This window comes from Durio zibethinus, chromosome 11, assembly GCF_047325235.1.
Source record: "Durio zibethinus cultivar Kanyao isolate XHJ-2024 chromosome 11, ASM4732523v1, whole genome shotgun sequence".
Taxonomy (NCBI): domain Eukaryota; kingdom Viridiplantae; phylum Streptophyta; class Magnoliopsida; order Malvales; family Malvaceae; genus Durio; species Durio zibethinus.
Genome location: NC_143172.1, coordinates 27,322,490 through 27,341,184, shown reverse-complemented (window position 1 = coordinate 27,341,184; position 18,695 = coordinate 27,322,490). Strand labels below are relative to the sequence as shown.

At 34.9% G+C, this 18,695-nt stretch overlaps 4 protein-coding genes across 4 annotated transcripts; 1 reads left to right on the top strand and 3 right to left on the bottom strand.

Annotated features, from left to right (window-relative positions):
* Positions 1-890: 890 nt before the first annotated feature.
* Positions 891-5,122, top strand: LOC111290504 (8-amino-7-oxononanoate synthase-like). The gene is made up of 11 exons (XM_022881841.2): positions 891-1,222; positions 2,355-2,494; positions 2,588-2,695; positions 3,113-3,351; positions 3,452-3,493; positions 3,597-3,684; positions 3,824-3,957; positions 4,050-4,138; positions 4,267-4,417; positions 4,506-4,574; positions 4,839-5,122. The coding sequence occupies exons 1-11, from the start codon at positions 973-975 to the stop codon at positions 4,957-4,959; spliced, it is 1,431 nt and encodes a 476-aa protein (XP_022737576.1). The 5' UTR covers positions 891-972; the 3' UTR covers positions 4,960-5,122.
* A 371-nt stretch (positions 5,123-5,493) lies between these two features.
* LOC111290348 (protein DYAD-like) lies at positions 5,494-9,363 on the bottom strand. The gene is made up of 8 exons (XM_089768833.1): positions 9,073-9,363; positions 8,810-8,910; positions 8,016-8,695; positions 7,544-7,927; positions 7,287-7,398; positions 7,125-7,208; positions 6,280-7,017; positions 5,494-6,175 (listed from the first exon to the last, which is right to left on the bottom strand). The coding sequence occupies exons 1-8, from the start codon at positions 9,308-9,310 to the stop codon at positions 6,002-6,004; spliced, it is 2,511 nt and encodes an 836-aa protein (XP_089624959.1). The 5' UTR covers positions 9,311-9,363; the 3' UTR covers positions 5,494-6,001.
* Positions 9,364-12,533: 3,170 nt separating this feature from the next.
* LOC111290551 (putative GEM-like protein 8) lies at positions 12,534-14,135 on the bottom strand. The gene is made up of 4 exons (XM_022881896.2): positions 13,666-14,135; positions 13,498-13,578; positions 13,142-13,419; positions 12,534-13,073 (listed from the first exon to the last, which is right to left on the bottom strand). Exons 1-4 carry the CDS (start codon positions 13,808-13,810, stop codon positions 12,897-12,899), a joined length of 681 nt encoding a protein of 226 aa, XP_022737631.2. The 5' UTR covers positions 13,811-14,135; the 3' UTR covers positions 12,534-12,896.
* Positions 14,136-14,605: 470 nt separating this feature from the next.
* On the bottom strand, positions 14,606-18,003 carry LOC111290549 (uncharacterized). The gene is made up of 5 exons (XM_022881895.2): positions 17,609-18,003; positions 17,092-17,233; positions 15,911-16,137; positions 15,470-15,727; positions 14,606-15,107 (listed from the first exon to the last, which is right to left on the bottom strand). The coding sequence occupies exons 1-5, from the start codon at positions 17,864-17,866 to the stop codon at positions 14,802-14,804; spliced, it is 1,191 nt and encodes a 396-aa protein (XP_022737630.1). The 5' UTR covers positions 17,867-18,003; the 3' UTR covers positions 14,606-14,801.
* Positions 18,004-18,695: the final 692 nt, after the last annotated feature.

The window sequence follows — 18,695 nt, the reverse complement described above, 5'->3', positions numbered from 1 at the left end:
TTTTAAAGACCTTTAGTCAAGTCTAAGAGCTTTTTAAGAGAACAGATTCTTTAGGTGACCAATCACACTTAATAAAAAATATTAATGGTGATTCCATTTGTTAAATTTAGTTACAAATTTTCAAATATATATGTTATGACAAGAATTATATATATATATATGTATATGTATATGTATATGTATGCATACATATATATGTAGTAAGGGTTTATGTCATCCTAATAGTTGTAAAATTTAAATACTCTTTTATAAGTGAATAGGATAATTTCTCATATAATTATATACATGATATCCAATCATATGATATCTAAGTTAAAAAATTTTATGTTCTATGACACTGATATGAATTCAGATCTCTTCGATTCAATTAAAACCATAATTCCTGACCTAATTTTTTACGAAAATCAAGATTGGAAAAAAGAAAAATTTCAATCATTAACTCAAATTTATTGCAAAAATCCACTCAATAGAACAAGAGAATATTTATTACAGAACGGATCAATCTCATATTTCATAATAAAATAATAAATGGAACTGGCTCCATTTTTTTACATAAATTAATTTTTTTAATTTTATTTATTTAACTTTTGACAAAAAAAATCAATCAAATGAAGCCTTATCATACAGTTTCAACTAGGCAGGTTTAAAGTAGTTCACGTGCATCCTATCACTGAATTATTTTAGACTTATCATGTATATATTTTAGAATTATCATGTTTTTTATATATAATATCTAGTGGATCCTATCACATTCCAACATGAGTGGTGCAAAATAGAAAAGAAATCACGTTGGATTTAAAGGACGTGGCTTTGGAATTTTCAATTATTAAAATAATATGTATGTGGTAGGGGACTATCACTTTAAATATAGATAGAATTAAAGAATATCGTTAGAGCAATTGAAACAAAGTTCCTCTTTCCTGTCTCTTTTACAAACGCATTGCGAAATTAAAGACACGATTTGAATTTGAAATGGGGAAATTAACAATGGGGAAGAGCTCATGGGATTTGTTGATTGAAGAAGCAATTCTAAAGCTTGAGCCAGGCAGGTTGTTTACGCCTCTGAGACCAATGCGTGTGGCAAGTGTAAAACAAGAACAAGAGGCAGCTCCACCCAAGTTGGACGAAGACGAATACGAGACATTCCAGGGAATTCAGCCTTGGGATCGACTCTCTGTTCAAATCTCAATCCCTGAAACTTTTTTTCAACGATTGGTTGAGGGTACCTCATTTTCCTCCATTGACTTCACATTCATAATTATACTACTATATTCACATTCATAAATATATGTTACTATGATGTGGCACATCCATTATGTCGATTAAACATAATGTGACAAATAGAACTTACGTAACTATTAAATATTATCTAAATGTTTTCAATTGAAGTGTAGATAATTTAATTAAGGTTGAAGGGCAAAAAAAAAAACCTCCTTAAATTAAAGTTCAATAATCATTGAAGCTCTTGTTATTTTTTTACAATCAATTAAATTTTTAAATATTTATTTTTATCGATTGAGTTTTTTTAAGAGGAAAATTTGTCAATTATTTTTGTCTAATTGAATGTTAATTGAGTGAAAATAAATGTATAAAAATTTGGGTAAAGAAAAATAAATATTTAAAGACCCAATTGATTTAAAGTAAAAGATTCAGAATTTAATTAATTGTAATAAAATATTATAGGCTTAAATCACTATTAAATTTTTATTTGAGTGCTCTTTTCATCTTTGTGCCTTTAATTAATCATAGTAAATGATATTTTTATCCTTTATTTTCTATTTTTACTATGATTTAATTATTTTTACACCAACGATCAGTCCCTATATTAATAGTATATTTGTCAAATAAAATTAAGGTTACTAGTCATTTACGTACATCAACTATGTGCGTGAAACAATAATAATTTTTTTATTTAAATAAATGTCAAATGACAGACAAATAAAAAAATTACGAGAAAAATATGAAAGTAACTTAAGTACATATTACAGTTATTTAAAAGAGAAGAAAAAATAGGCAAAATCATTTTAATTGTAAAATACGTAAATTCAAATCCCATTTTAAATGAAAAGAAAAAAATATACTAATATATCTTTATTAATACATAAATTTTTATTTTTATTTTTTTATTTTTATCAATTCACCCATTAAGTCAACGACTCTTAACTCGTGATATTAATTCAATCATAACAATATGTAATATTTATATACGTAATTATAAAGCAAAGACTTATTGAGTTATGGAATACACAGGTTATTATATATTAGAAATCTCATTTTAGAAATCTCACAACGATTCTAAGCATTGTTGAGTTTTTGTTTTGGAGAGTACTTACATATATGATTGTTGCATGCAGAAGGCGAAATTTGCAGCAAAAATGAATTAGAAGATGCTGAAGGCTGGACACAGCAGCGATTCAGGAAGCTACTTCTATTTGCTGGCAATGATTTCCTGGGTTTGAGTAGGCATCCGGCAATTGCAAAAGCTACAGCCAAGGTGTGTATCTATCATGATCACTGATTTTTTTGCCTTTGTTTTTTTGTAAAATTAAACAAAATTGATGTGTTGCTTTATTGTTATTATTTTCAGGCGGTATTGGAACATGGAACAGGGCCGAGGGGATCTCCACTGATCTGTGGATACACCGATTATCACATAGCACTAGAGTCCAGCTTGGCCAAATTAAAGAATAAAAAGGTATGTATGTGAATATATATGCGCTAGCTTTTACATTTTTATTTATCGGACAAATTGGTTTTTTTTTTTTTGAACACTTTTAGCAAAGGATTTGATACACTTCATAATTTTTATTAAGGAAAAAGAAAACAAAACATGGTTTTTCAATGGCTTGGATCTGGGAGAGAAAATAACAAGAAAAAATAACATATAAAAATAGAAAATATTAATAATAATTAAGAATAAATAATAAATATTATTAATAATTAATAATAAAAAATACAATAAAAAAATTGACTTAATTCTTTTTTTCATTGTATTTTTTTATAGTCTTTTTATATTCTTTATTCTTTTCTCAACATTTATATTCAAATTATTGAAATTTCTATCATAAACTATATACATAACTGGCTTGGGGCATTGAGATGCATGTTCCAGGCCTGTCTTCTTTGCCCTTCAGGGTTTCAAGCCAATATGGCGGTGATTGTAGCACTTGGAAGCCTTGCCCCGTTGTTGTCTGCAGGAGGGAGGCCAACTAAGGAAGAAAAACTTGCCATATTTTCTGATTCACTTAACCACGCATCGATTGTTGACGGTCTTAAACTCGCTGCACGACATGGAGGAATTGAATATTTTGTGTATAAACACTGTGACATGTCTCACCTCGACGCTCTCTTGTACGTTCATTCTTTTTTTAACATTATCATTTCAATACTCCTTTTTTTGTGGTTTTTTTTAATTTCAACAAGCTTTCACATACATGAATTACTTTCACAGAACAAATTGCAAAATGAAGAGAAAAGTGGTGGTGACAGATAGGTATTCTATATTAACTTTTCATTGCTGTTTTAGCTGACAAAATTTAAAATAAATTAATCTTGAAAATGGGGGACCAAGATTTGATATTCTCTGCTTTTAACAGCTTGTTCAGTATGGATGGAGACTTTGCACCCATGGTTGAGCTGGTTGAGCTTCGCAAGAAGCATGGATTTCTGTTCGTCCTTGATGATGTAAGTACTTCTAAATATTCAAGTCTTTAGGGAAATTATTAGAATAGGTTGGTATATCATATTTGGTGTATAGACTAAGATCTTGTTGTGTTGACTCAAGGATAAAAAATAATCATGCTAAAAGCTTTTCACTTTTCAGGCTCATGGGACGTTTGTTTGGGGCAAAAATGGTGGGGGAGTAGCTGAGGAATTCAACTGTGAAAACGATGTTGACATATGCATCGGCACTCTGAGTAAGGCAGCAGGTTCTCTTGGAGGATTCATAACATGCAGGTAACATCAGTATATGTTCCAAGTACACCAAGAGTTAAAATAATGGGAAAAAATTTATACGAATTTTTTATCTCTGAATGTTACATGAACAGCAAAATTTGGAAGCAATTCTTTCAATCAAGGGGTCGTTCTTTCATATTCTCAACCATTGCACCAATTCCCTTAACTGCTGCGTCATATGGTAAAGTTCAAAACTCCTTGATTTTGCCTTAACGATAAGTACATTGGGTTGCACAAATGATCAAATATTATGCAAGGGATCAACTGATATTATGCTGCCGATTATGTTGAAAACAATATATGAATCAGCTTCGGTGGTAGTGGCAAGAAAAGAACCATGGCGAAGAATGGAAATTCGGAAACGGATGCAAGAGTTCCAAGCTCTAACAGGAATCCCTGTCACAAGTCAGATACTATCCGTTATAGTAGGAAGTACAGAGAAAACTTACAAAGCGGCCCGGTTTGTTCTCTAATCAACCTCTTTCTTTATCACCAATTATCATTATCCATACAGCTTCTAACAGTGTCAATTGCTATTGATTAATTAGGGTATTGTTAGAAGCCGGTTTCTTTGTCGTGGCAATCGGACCCCCAGCAGTTCCTCCCAACAGTGGAAGGTTTCATTTCCTTGTCCTTATTTTTTATCTCCATGTTCTTCCTAATTATTACTAATTAAGTTTACTCACCAACAATAATTTTAGAGAAATGTACATTTACAAACTTGGAAAGAGGTCAATATAAGAGCTATAGATCAGTTAGGTTCAGGCCAAGAATATTATCTCCATCATTGATAGTTTTGCATTGAAATTGTACCAATGGGCATTTTCTTATCCTTTAATTTCCCCATTGTTCCTTTCAATGGTTTTGTTTTTTGTTTTCAGGTTACGGGTTACTTTGACTGCAGCACACACAACAGAGGATATAAAAAGGCTTGTGGCAATATTATCTGACTTCGTTAACTTTCAAGTTCCCAGCTCCAATTTACAATATGCCAGGCTTTAGAAAATGTGAGAGAAAGCTTTGGACAATAAACATGGATCCATTATTGTTTGTTATCTAAATAACAATGGTGTGATTATTTCCTGTATCACTTTTAATTTGGTTAGGAATGGCTATGACACTAAATGCTTGTATTTGAGTTTCTCAAGTGCTTTGTGTTTGTGTATTTCTTTCCTTGTACCTTTCTACATGATATTATATAAATCTTCGTCAAGTTTCTTTTCCGTTCAATACAAATTCGTTTTTTGACATCAATTTTTTCCCTTCATGCTAGAATTCTTTTATTTGAAGCTATTAAGTATAGATCTTGATCATTAAAATTAATAATTTAGTAATTTATTAACAGAATATATGAATGGATTTTCATATTAAAATTAGCATAATCGTTATGAAATTTCTTGATTCCATATACAAAATTATCAAAATTCAAAATTATTCATTTAACATCTATGAATATTGAATCAAACCATTCTGAGACATAGTTTAATAGTTTTATTGAAAAAACAAAATACTCATTGGATTTAATCGGAAGCGTAACTAAGATATCAGCAGAAGGCAACCATTGCATGGTCCGAAAGGTCTTTGACTACTGCCAGCTGCTGGTTCCCAACGGCCCCACCTCTTTGCACACAAATTTATACCTTCTCTTATCTCTCAAAAGCGCATTTAGTTTCTTTGGTGTGGAGCAGCTTATGGGACAAATGGGTTGGACTGGAGAAGCGCTTTCAAAGCTCGAATCTTTGAAACTGCTTCGATCTTTAAGAGCCCTTTATATATATATATATATATATATATGTATATATTTCAACCAAAGCCGTTCAATCGATCACCTATTCTCGTACTTGTATCTTTATGCTATACATAGACATAACAGGAGGCTAGCTAGAGTACCTTGTACCCAAAGAAAATTTTCACCACATTTTGGCTACAAGTTAAAACCCGCAGTCAGACTGATATAGTTCCCCTAATTCCAATATAAATTTTTTTTAATAAAAATTCCCTGTATAAAGGTTTTATTGTAGATGATAATAATAGGACTGTTCTTCTAGACTCTTCTAGGTATATTGTCCATGGAAGAGCTAGGAGTAGACAGAGCCAACCAAGTTCCTGCTCCCACTGACATGCGATGAGAAGAGGGTGAGGAGGAGTATCCCCTTTGGTGCTGGCGATTGCCTCCGTCCCATTGACTCATCTCGTTCTCTTTCTTAGCAGGTATCATCTGTACAAGAATGCGGTAATTCGAGTTCATAAAAGTCAGTTTACGCTTTGTTAAGATACACAAAATAAACGAATTTTAGTGAAACGGATATTGCGGGAACATACTCGTGGCATGGAAGCAGAGGTTGTCAAATTGTGATGTCTTCTCTGATACGTGAGAGGACACGGTGAGGTGTGACTTTGATTGTAAGACCCACAAAATCCAAGGTCATGGGGATTTCCAGGGACTTCGTTGAGATTGATGAGAGTAGTTTTGGTGGTAGTCGTACTAGTTTTGTTGGAGATGATACTATTATTTGCATATTGGGCGGTGGTGTCCTCCGGAGGCATAGGAGGAGGGTGTCTGCTGACAGTCGTGGCTGAGAAATTAACAGCAGCAGTACTTCGCGTCTCAGCCAATGGTTTGATGGTGGAAGTTGGCTGAGGCCAATGTTCTTGAGGGCTAGGGACGAGGCGGGGCGCTGTGGTAGTGGAAGAGCCGATAGTGGGAGGAGGGGGGATCACAAGTAGGTCATCGATTGGGACAACAACCTGATGGGGCAAGGCCATGTTTGGCCATAGGAAGGTCCCCTGTGGTTTGCATATCCTGAACCCACTCTTTAGCCTTTCAACTTTTGCTGCCTTGTCCTCTGTTGTTGCCACTGCGTTTCTTCTTTTTCTCGGAACTGCTTGGTTCTTTCCTTCTGCGTTAATATCTTTTTCTTCTTCATCTGCTATTACCAGTACAGTTTTGTTACTTTTCTCCATTTCATTTACCTCTTTTTCAGTGCCTAATGGTGATGCCGTTGATCCCATTATTAGTAGTGGATCTTCCACTATAGATTTTAGCTTCCCCGTCTCTTGCTGCATGATTCATTCATGTCATGTCATCATCAGATAATGTAGAATGCTTTTTCAAGTAACAGTATATATAAACTTCAATCAGGGGAACCAAACTGCCTGATGAATACCTCCATTGTACACAAAGATTGTGCAATTTCCGCCAGCTGCTCCTCTAGTTTAGATTTCATATTCATCAAGTTCACGTACTTATCCTGTGCAACAATCCAAGAAATTGCTAAGAAAAGAATATACGGGATGGTAAACAAAATAATTCAAGATTTAATATCTACCTTCAATGGATGTAACATAGCGGTATCATGAACCAAGTTTTGGCTTGCAACAGAAGAATTTGGGGTGGTGACTAGGGCAATATCTCCTTCACTCTTGGTCTCCAGCATTCCCCTTTTTGAACATTCAGAAATGAAAGCAATTCGAATCATATGGCACGTATAAAGACCAATACCAGTAGAGGACAAATCACTTCTAAGGAGAAATTACATTTGTGCAACCGTGTTATAAAATACTAAAAAGACTGAAAGGTCCATACTTTTTCAGTTTAGCTATCTCTTCCCTAAGTTCCTTGAGCTCTCTGGCACAAACAGGATCCTGGGTGGGGTTATCACCAAGCTTCCAACCAGGAGGCGGAGTCCAATAAGGATCCTGCACCCCAGCATCCTTCCTGATATCCATTAAATCAGCACTCTCCAACCAATACTCCATTGCCCCATCGGCATTATGCCGCCTCATGAATCTTTCTTCACCTCCAGGAGCGACCTTCCCAGCCATGTGCTTCAGCAAATGATCCAACAAACCAGTGTCTCCAATCAGCTTCCTAGCCTCTGCTCTCAATGCTGGCCTGAGCATTGGGTTCCCAAACAGTGCTCCCTTCTCCTTCATAATCTTCAACATGTTTTTCTCAGCTAAATTATACCTTTATAACATACATTCATCAATATCAGAAACTAGCTTTATAAGCAATTAATACAACAAGCTATACGAAATAAATAACTACAGCTCACCTCTGAACAGACCATCTTTCAATGGAGTTCTTGATTTCTTTTCTCTTTGTTGGCTTGTAAAGAGTAATTTGTTGATCTTCATGCTTTATTTTCTTTGGCATCTGGGTTCTGAAGCTTGGTCCATGGAGCTTCCTCTTAGAGCTCATCCTGCCTGCCTCCGTGTTCTCGTCATCACTCACGGTTTTTTCTTTCTCTTCTTCCTCACCTTCATCATCTTCATCGTCTTTGTTTCCCTTCTCTACCTCTTGCCCTTTAACACTCCTTGACAAACTCCGTTCCCGCGTCTCCTCCACGTGGTGACCCAAAAACCTAACTTGCCTACGCCGACCCCACTGGACCATCCCTGTGGACTTCAGTTCAGACCAGCACAAGCCTTTCTTACAGACCACGTTAACATAGCTGGTAATGATAGCTGGGCTTGGGCTCTTCCCTGTTTTCTGTTCCTCGGAATAATCCACAACCCAAAAGCCCCATTGATTCCTTTGCACTGCAATTTCATGTGGTGGGATCCTACGATATAAAACATCTCCAGCTAGCTCCGATCCCATTGCATACTGTTCATCCAGTAAGGGTAAAATCTTTGCCTCCAGTTTTCTTCGGTTGCTCTTCCTGAAGTGTGCCCGGAGAGAATACATGCTTGGAAACCTTAATGACACGCTGCACTTGGACTTTTTGCTCACCTGGCAAACAACAACAACACCAGTTACCACCAATCCAGGATTGAAAACGCGAACTGAAAAACAAATGTGTTTCTTTCTTTATCCTTTTAATTCATTCGAGGGAGGGCTTGTTACCATGATAACTCGAACTAACTTTAGTTGGTATGGGGTTTTAATGGGAATCTTGGAGTGATCAAGTTCGTAGTAAGACCCAACTCTAATATGAGCTGCAGCGTCTGTATCAAATAAATAAATAAAGATCAGACATGTGGGAGAAAATGAAGAGGGAGACCATAAAATGTGAATTTGAAGTAAAAAGAAGGCCATAAATGGAACATAAAAAAACAAAGAAAGGAAGAAAGGGCAGATATGGTGCATAAAGAGAAGGTTGAGTTTACCAAGGGTAGAATCGGGTGAAGAAGGCAGCAGTAGTTGTCTGCCCAAACAAAGCCTCATTGCGTCGCCGTCGGAGCACTGTCCCCCTTCCCTTTTCAAGTACATCATCTCCTGCCATTCCAAACAGTACCCACACTTACCCATGTCCCAACTTCCTCTCTTAACATCATAATAAAAAAAATACGATCTGGATATCAGTTTTTGTACATGAAAACAGGCTTTCATGAAAAAAAAAGACATGAAAAAGCGACGCAGGTAAGGTAGAGTATCGATGCGCGTTTTTGTTGGGCGCGTAGTAGACAGAAGGATTTCTCTTGTTCGCGGCAAATTGAAAACGTCCCTTTTGATATATGACGCGTGTAGTTGGTGTGAATAAGGGCGCCTGAGTATGCGTGCCCGTGTGGGGGAAGAGAGAATCAAAGAGAATCGGAGTGTAACAGAAAGCAAAGGAATAACAGAAGGCGGAGGAAAAAGCGTGCGATGAAATGAGACAGAGAGAGAGTGACAGATTACAGTGAGTTTCGTAGCAGCTGCGGCTTCATCATCAAGTTTACGCCACCTTTTCTCCATTGATATGCAATGCGTTCAGATCTACAAATTACAAATAAATAAATAAATTACAAAAAACATGAATTAATCCGAAAACAGAAAAAAGTTGGATCAAACAATTGGTTTGAGAGAATAATTTGAACACATAAAGATGCATGGAGGAGTGATGAGTTAGGGTTTCCGAGAAAGACTGAAAATGTAAGAACATACGTAGTACCATATTTCTAAATATGGTAATGAAATTAATATTGCGGCTGTGTTGTAAGAAAAAGATTCCAATTTACGACTACTAATTTAGGAAAATAAAAAAAAAAAAAAAGGTTGAGAAATACTTAAATAAGATAGTGAAGCTTTAACACCGATCAAAGATCAAAAGAAGAAAAGAGAAAAAAAAAATTAATGGAGCTGAATCTGAAACATGTAGAGTTCATTACTAATTTTAGAATGGAACTAATTATTCGGAGTACAAAAATCTCTAGCTAGTTACTTAAAATTTTCTTCCTCTTATTTTTTTCTTTCCCGCGATTGCTTGCGAACCAAACAGCAAAGCAAAGTAACAAATCAAAACAGAAATAAGAATAAAATATGGGAGAGGGGAAAATGTACCTTTGGGTATCAAATTATAAAATTTGACGTTGGGTGGAAGAGCTGATTCAAGAATCTAAACTCAAAAGCTTGTCTGCAATTAAGTGTTTGGATTGAAATGAGATTTGGGATAAAAAATGAAGAAAGCAGAGAGGAAATATATAAGAGAAGCTGGTGTTTGGGTAGGGAAGAAGGTGTGGAGAGAGTGAGTGAAGGGAATTTTCTGTTAGTAGTGGAAGGAAGGAAGCAATGCAGCATTTGAGAATTGAGAGAGATCAGAAAGGTTATGATTAAATGCGCCGGACGTGTTGTATCTCACGTGAGCTTTATTTCCCCTCCATGAATCTCTCCCCCCACCAAAAGAAAAGCTGTTTAGGTCCAATTTACTATTTTACATTCTTTACCTCAATTTTTATTTTTTTACGAAAAAGCAAATCCAAAAATTAATTACATAAATACATAAATTAATTAAATTATATTTCGGATGCTTCTCGCATTGCAATCTAGAGAGTTATTTCTATTTCTATTAGCATTATCATTCTTACACATTTAGGATTGTAAACAAACCAAATACAAATATAAATAAATGAATGTATATATGTAATTTATTTGTTTAAGTTCGGTTCATATTTGGTAAAAAAATTGATTTGTTCATTTGAATTCGATTCATTTAAATAATAAAATATTCGTATTTGATTCATGTTCGATTTGTAAACGAGTTCATTCGTAAATATTAAATGAACATATTCATTTACATATATAAATAAATATATTTATGAAAAATAAATAAATTATAATCAAATAAATTTAAACAAATAAATTACAAACGAATTTTAAAATAGGGTTAAGATAAAAAAATAAAAAAATAATTTTGTTATTATTATTATAAATGAATAACAAACAAATAATAAATAAATAAATTTTAAACGAATTTTAAATAAATTTATTCACGAATATAAACGAACGAAACAAGCTTCTGTTCATATTTGATTTATTTAATAAATAAATATAAAAATATTATTTAAAATCATTTGTTATTTTTAATAAACGACTAAAAACCGATCATGTTTATGAACAATTTATCAAAACTTCTATTCATTTACACCCCTATATTATTTCATTATTCTACACATAACTTGTATTTTGAATTGGCATCATTTGTTCATTTATAAATTTTTTGTTTAATGGAATGATTTTATTGCTTATTTGAGCAGAGCAATTTTGTCTTCTTTTTTTTTTTTTGCCAATAGCAGAGCATTTTCGTCTAATACTATGTATTGGGGGATGCAGTTCTTGTTTGCACAACGTTTTCAAATTCACCACTATGACTTTGATTACAATTCGTTTCCCCCAATGAAAGGGAGCAAATTATTGGATGTGGCAAGCAAGCAAGCTAAAACGAGGTTCAAGATAATTTTGGATTTTCAATTCACAAGGAAATTATTTTAATTTGAGATAAAAGAAAATTGGTAATCAAAATTTTAAATAAAAATTCTATAGTTTTAATTTTTAATATTAAATTTATTATGAATTCCAATCATATTGATTTTAATTAATTTGAGTTTGAATTTATTTTTATCATTTTTATAAATTACTAATAATTTACTTTTCTTACCAAATTTTATTAGTGAAAAAAATAGAGGGGGTAAAAAAGTACTTCACCAGAGGGTAGAGTCAGAGTAATGAGAAATGAGGAACTAAATATTGCGCTGAAATTTATTAGTTCCCCACATGCTCTTACATAGGATACAAATACATACAATATTCTTTTGTTGCACTTCTAGTCCAGTCAACCAACGCCTGGTCTACTAGTACTTTACAAAGGCTCGTGGAGTGGACCAATGGTTAGCTTTGGCCCACTGCCTAGGTTTTTTTTATCTAAGTGAACCCGCTTCCGGTATTTACTTAATGCTGAACGACTGAACCCCAACATCTGCCATGCCATCCGTCAATGGTCTATATTTTTCAACTGTGGAGTGTGGTTGGAGGTTAAAAATTCATAACATATGGATGACACAATTGAATATTTCATAAAGTGAACTGTTTCATCATTTGATTTGAAAATTTAAGCGAGAAAAGATTATTATATTGCAAGATCACATAAGTGTTGTTATAATATGAAAAATTGGATGGAATACTTCTTAATATTCTCAAATATTCTTCATTTGATTTTAAAAAATTTAAATGAAGAAAGATTATTGTATTACAGGATCAAGATATATCATAAATTTTATATTAAACTCATAAATTATTCATTAAAAAAATTGTTGAAAACAAAAATCAAATCTTAATCTTATAAATGAAATACATACAATTTTTAACAAATTAATCGATATTAACTAGTTATGTTTGATCAGATGTGATAAATCTTAATTAAAAAAAAAATAATACATGGGCGGATGGTATATTGTGTGTTGGACAGTGCCTAGGCACATTCTTGGGCACATGGAGCCTGTCCAAACTTTTCTTCTAAAATTTTCTTAAATCATCCACAGTCAACATTGGACGGCACAAAAAGAAAGGAAAACTCTTCTTTACTATTCTGTGATAGAATGTGAATACAAATGTGTATACTCGCATAATCAGAAACTTCTCCTTAGCTTAATTTCCCTAACCTGTTAATTTTCCCAAGGAAAATTGGAGATTTTTCGATCTTCAAGTAGGAATGAAAGCCCTTTTTAATAATCTGAACTTAGCTGGCCAAAGAAAGGGCTTTTTGAATGTTATTAAAGGCTTTCTCATACCTTAAAAAACCCATGAACCAGAACTCAAAACCATCCCATGTCACTATTTCTATGTACTTTTGTGCTGGATTGTTTACGTTCCAACTCTGGTTAGCTCTTTTCATCTTCCTTATTGGTATCAAAACCTGCAGCATTAATTCACTGTTATGAACTTTTATTTGAAGTAAAACAAAGAAAATGGAGAATGTTTAACCTTGTAAGGTACTGTTCCAATCAATTGTCCGGCAGGAGAAGTAACATTGATTGATCTTTCACTGCAGAAGGCAACCTTTTCAGTAGAGATAAACAAGAGTCCTGCAATAGGACCGCTTGTTGTTGATAGATAGCATTGGGAAGCCTTTAGCAGCTCCTCTCCTTCTCTCAAGGCAAATATTTGTTTGAAAACATTATCCCTTCCTCCTTCTTGAATTATTCTTGCCCCTAAACTCAGCTTTCCCTTCACTGTTTCAGACAACTTGGACCCCATGTTAACTGCAACATTCTTAAACATCAGCACAATCCTTATAGTATATTTGTTCTACATTGATTACAATCAAAGAAGATGGTTACCGTGGTCAATGATCCTGGATGCGAAATTGCTGCTTTTCTTTTTCAACTTTTCGTTATGACCCGTCCTCGAAACATCTTCTCCTGTTTATTTGACGTTGTTCAATCTTTTAGATAAAGAAGGAATTGAAGGAAAGGATTTACAAAAGATTATCAGTTGATAGTGCTTACTGGATTTGAAGGAGGAAGATGCATCTGAAGAAGAGGGAAATTGGGTTAAGCTGAGAGGTTTAGATTGAAATAAATGTTTCCATGGAGTTTTCCAATTTGATTTTTTAGATGGAGTTTCCATAAACCTGTCAGCCAACCGCTCCATGTTCTGCGAGCTCCAAAGGGAGAAACCCACGATTTTTTCTCTTAAAAACCAGACAGGCTTTCGACTTAGCTATACATAAAACATAAGCCTTACCTCTATGGATGAACACAAGGAATAGGAACCAAAAGGCTATTCAATCTGATCTCTGCTCATAATCACCGTTCCAGGTATATACTTATCTAGTAATTTATCATCTGGAGAAAATACAGCATTGTCCTTATCTTTAACACTGCTCTATCATTGACTATATAAATTTAACTCTTAAATATTTTTATCCAACGAGAAAACTGTTATTCAAGTATTGTACATTACCCATTGTGTTAAATTGATACTACTTACTAAATTGTTAAATTGATACTATTTACTAAATAAACATGGGAATTCTAGGAGTGGTATAAAATTTCCTGCTTGTTTCAGTTTTTAATTCGGTTTAATTAGATGGTATATATGAACAAATTTACTTTTTCTCCATCTCCAGAAGTTCTAAGTCAATAAAAATGGCTAAACTACGCCACATTTTCTTCCAGGAGCTAATAAATTTCCACAGGAAAATGACAGGAAAATAGGATTCGTTTACTCACTTTCTTTTTTAACCGTAAGAGTTTATGTTTCGTACGTATATTCAAAAGCATAAAACCTTTTGGCCTTTCAAAGATTACAGTATTCCATTATCAAGTGTGCCACCGCATAGACTTAAGATTTTAAGTATTTAACCCAATTGCCCCAAATGGCTAAACCTCTGCACCTTAGGTTACAAATACCACATAGATCAGTTCCGAAGAGATTCTTGGGAAATGCAGCAACCATAAATAAGGTGAGGTATATAACAGTTCCTCAAAGAGGACATCAGTTTCAAACCTTCAAACATACAGTGTCATATCTGGAGTTGAAGTTCTCACATAACCACACATGTTACAATAAACTAACTTATTTTTCATGCAAACAGAGTTCATAGACAAATTAGAATATAATAGAGATTTCTTCTGATGCCTCATGGAATAAGCACAACTGATCCAGCTGTTCTACGATTCTCAAGGTCTTCATGTGCCTGTGCTGCTTGGGACAAAGGGTACTGGTGATTCACACGCACCCGCAAAATGCCTGATGCAACATTTGCAAACACCTCCCCTGCAGTTTCCAGCAGCTCATCCCGAGTTGATGTGTATTGCATCATGGAAGGCCTAGTCAAGAACAAAGATTTTGCTCCAAGTGCAGGCAATGGAACTGGATCTGGTATACCAGAAGACTGCCCAAAACTCACCATATACCCACGAGGCTTTAAACATGCCAAGGAGCCCTAAGAAAAATAACTTTTAGTAGGAATGCTTTCATAACAAAGTTTAAAGAGTGCAAAAAAGAAACCTGGCTCCGTGCAAAAAAAACTAAAATTTTCAGTCCACAAAGTTTGCAGAAATTACGCATATCATTTGGCCCTTTCGTTGATTTCCTAAATTCTTTAATGGCTTAAGTTCAATAATATAGATTCATTCTAAAGTAAGGTGTATCGTCTGCAGCAGGAAAGAACATAAGAAGCAAAGAACTAATTAGATGATAGGACATCATTCCAAAGTACCAATAGAAGTTCAAATGCACACCTTATAATATGGAGATCTATTCCATTCAATTATGAGTAGAATAAGGAAACAGAACAGCCATTACCTGAAAGGTATCTTTCCCCACAGAATCATATACCACTTCAACCCCCTTGCCTGATGTTATCTCATTGACACGGGAAACAAAATCCTCTTCCTTATAAATTATGACATGGTGACATCCATCTTCCTTTGCTTGAACTGCCTTCTCTTTGGTTGAGACAGTTCCAACAACAGTGGCACCAAGGGCATGTGCCCACTGGCATAATAAAGATCCAACCCCGCCAGCTGCAGCATGAACAAGAACTGTGTGACCAGATTCAACCTGTATTACATGACATTGTATTACAACTTTTGTTAATATAATTAAGAGTCTGTTTCTCAATTAAAATAAGATCAGCAAATGAGCATTAATGCCAGGATAAAGAGAAAGAAAACAAAAAAAACCAAGACACCAAACCTATATTATGATTATAATTATGAAACAACTTGTATCCATGCAACCTACCTTGAAGCAACGACGTACTAGAAACTGGGTGGTCATACCCTTCAGCAAGATGGATGCAGCAATAACAGGGTCAATAGAAGGAGGAACCGGAACAACTTTGTCCGCTGGAAGAATCTGCTCCTCGGCATATGAACCCATAGGACCACCAGCATAAGCTACAACATCTCCAATCTTCCTGTCGGTTAGTCCAGGTCCCACAGCTGTCACCTCTCCAACAGCCTCCATACCTGTAATTAAAGAAGGTAAGCAAATGATTTCTGCGATGACTATCATTGGCAAAGATGTATATTAACACAATAAACATAGCCTTTTTCCTAATACATGGCGATCGCTAATATGTGATAAAAAACAAAACTCCCACAACCAATTCAGGAGTGGATTGAAAACCACCATATCAATGCATCCTGTGCATCCAAAAACACAGAAAGCCTTTCATATTAATTTTAGCCAACAACTAAAACTAATACATAATGATTTCTCATCCCATTTGAGTTCAGTGTGCTACAAACTTCAGGACATTCAAGTCATTCAAGGAAAAGCAGACACGGAACACTTATTGAAAAGAACCAAGAAAGAATTACTTCATTCAGATTTTAATGTCAAGTTTATACAGATTGCATCTGAGATCTAAAGTGCCACTGGTTATGTTAGTCATAAGACCTTCATTTATCCACAAAAATAAAAAGAAAAGATAGACATAAGAACGGGTTTAAAGATGGAATATATTTGATCGTGCTGATCATTATCTTGAAGATCTAACATATAAAACTTTGACAACTATGGTAAAGTAAGATGAGTGCTAAAATTACACAATGAAATGTATGATATAGAAATAAGTATCAATAATTTACCATAAGAGTAATTTAGTTGAATTCACAAACTTCTAAGCGACTCTCTTGTTAAAATCTAACTCCCCTATTTTTCCAGAAGTTCTAGGTATTCACATAATTTGTCCAATGAAAGTACCCCTAAAATTGAAGATGACAAAATGGTCAAAGGAGTAGTATTTAGACAATGATCAATGAGAAAAGACTGAATTGACTTTCTTGATACTAGACTTTGACACAACCCACTATCTAGTCAGCAAAACACATCAAATATCATATCATCCAGGAAAGTTTTTCACTTTCCATAATGTAAAACTTGTTCTACTTTTAAACTTAGAGATAATTTAAACAAACCTGGGGTGAAGGGCATGGTAGCAGCCTTATAAACTCCTTTGCGGAAATAGACATCGATGAAATTGAGTCCAATAGCTTTGTTTTTAATACGTATCTCACCCTCTTTGGGTTCCTCAAGTTCCACATCCTCCCATTTAAGGACCTATCATCAACATCAATTGAGTACAAGTAAAAATGGCTTACAAATGGGTTGGCTATGAAAAACAAGATAGTTGTAAGCTAATGTCAAGAAATCAATTCAAGCAAATCATAGCTGTAAACACTCCAATCTAAACAGCTCCTATAAAAATATAAGAACATGAACAATAGGATTATGATCCGGCTTTATAAAAAGTTGACTTTCTAAAAACCCAGAACAATTCAATCAAAATTAAATAAAAGAAAGGGCAAAACTGAAAGTGGCTAAGCATGAAATCGACAAAAGCATAGATTTTTATTTACCCAAATAACTATTCAATCAAAACATATACAAATTACAAGAGCAAAGTAATCAAGCATTAGAAAGGGAAAGAAAGACCTCAGGTCCACCCAATTCATGAACCCTGATAGCTTTGACCATTTTTGTCGGTTCTGCTATAGCTACTGCTTCAGTACCCAGAGCCTTGGCTATTACCAGATTACTTCTGAGAGTATCAGATAAAGCCGAGAGTTTGGTACCCTTATCGTTGGTCCGATTTTGTACCCAAAACGTTGATTTTGAGGCATTGAAAGATTTGGGAACGAAGTGAAGCAAATGCAAGTGTTGATTCCGAAACCCAAGTTTTAACAGGCCCATTCAGTTTAGGTTCTCACTTGTCCGCCTTCCAGAATATCCGTCGTCTTCAAAGCAGGGTCCCAATAATACGATGCGCCGTGTCTTTCCTTCTTTGAATCACAGGCGTTGTGTCACGGACCTCCGAAAAAGCTTTGAATTTCACATCGAAAGAAGGGTAATTGAGATATAAAAAATTTTACACAAGTACTTTTTGTAAGATAAAATTATGAGATCGGAAGATCAGAGTGGACAATACTTTACAAGCATATGAACCATGATAGATAGGCCGATTTGAGACACCGAAACGGTGAATGTCCGGGTCTCGGAGCCACGCGAGTCGAAACTTAAGTCTCAACTTTTGACAAGTAGTATCAGAATCAACCCTAAATCGTTCGATCCACGTCAAGTACCTCGAGAGAAGGAGGTAGGCAGGGTGGCCAGCCTCCGTGATGAGAGCATCACGAGATTGGGTGAGGGAGAATGTCACGGACCTAAGGAAAAGTCATGAATCCCACATCGAATATAATAGGAGGGTCACTGGGATATAAAAAGGTTCACACCATATCTTTTTTGTGAGACGCTTTTTGTAGGACAAAATCGTGTGAACCGTGGTAGGTAGGCTGATCTGAGACGCCGGAAGAATGAATGTTCGGGTCCCGGAGTCGCACGAGTCGAAGCTTAAGTCTCGACCTGTAACACGTTGATTGACATTTAACTCATGGGCTAAGCCCCTCAGCCTAGTTATTGCCTCCTGAGTAACCCGTTGGCTTATAGGCTACTTATGACTTATATAAGGCACATCTAGTGTCATGAGCCAACCTTGTATAGGGCCATGACCGGGGCTTAGGTT

What these genes read in the sequence shown, in the direction of transcription:
- LOC111290348 (XM_089768833.1), bottom strand. Translation starts at nt 9,310, where the DNA reads ATGTCTTTTTTTTTCATGAAAGCCTGTTTTCATGTACAAAAACTGATA. An exon ending in TTCACCCGATTCTACCCTTG is followed by an intron (nt 8,911 to 9,072) that starts GTAAACTCAACC and finishes TATTTGATACAG; the next exon opens with ACGCTGCAGCTCATATTAGA. An exon ending in CCTCTGCTTCCATGCCACGA is followed by an intron (nt 6,176 to 6,279) that starts GTATGTTCCCGC and finishes ATTCTTGTACAG; the next exon opens with ATGATACCTGCTAAGAAAGA.
- LOC111290551 (XM_022881896.2), bottom strand. Translation starts at nt 13,810, where the DNA reads ATGGAGCGGTTGGCTGACAGGTTTATGGAAACTCCATCTAAAAAATCA. An exon ending in ATCTTCCTCCTTCAAATCCA is followed by an intron (nt 13,579 to 13,665) that starts GTAAGCACTATC and finishes TCAAATAAACAG; the next exon opens with GAGAAGATGTTTCGAGGACG. An exon ending in ATCCAGGATCATTGACCACG is followed by an intron (nt 13,420 to 13,497) that starts GTAACCATCTTC and finishes AGAATGTTGCAG; the next exon opens with TTAACATGGGGTCCAAGTTG.
- LOC111290549 (XM_022881895.2), bottom strand. Translation starts at nt 17,866, where the DNA reads ATGGGCCTGTTAAAACTTGGGTTTCGGAATCAACACTTGCATTTGCTT. An exon ending in TACCATGCCCTTCACCCCAG is followed by an intron (nt 16,138 to 17,091) that starts GTTTGTTTAAAT and finishes CTTTAATTACAG; the next exon opens with GTATGGAGGCTGTTGGAGAG. An exon ending in TAGTACGTCGTTGCTTCAAG is followed by an intron (nt 15,728 to 15,910) that starts GTAGGTTGCATG and finishes CATGTAATACAG; the next exon opens with GTTGAATCTGGTCACACAGT.
- LOC111290504 (XM_022881841.2), top strand. Translation starts at nt 973, where the DNA reads ATGGGGAAATTAACAATGGGGAAGAGCTCATGGGATTTGTTGATTGAA. An exon ending in AAAACTTACAAAGCGGCCCG is followed by an intron (nt 4,418 to 4,505) that starts GTTTGTTCTCTA and finishes TTGATTAATTAG; the next exon opens with GGTATTGTTAGAAGCCGGTT. An exon ending in GTTCCTCCCAACAGTGGAAG is followed by an intron (nt 4,575 to 4,838) that starts GTTTCATTTCCT and finishes TTTTGTTTTCAG; the next exon opens with GTTACGGGTTACTTTGACTG.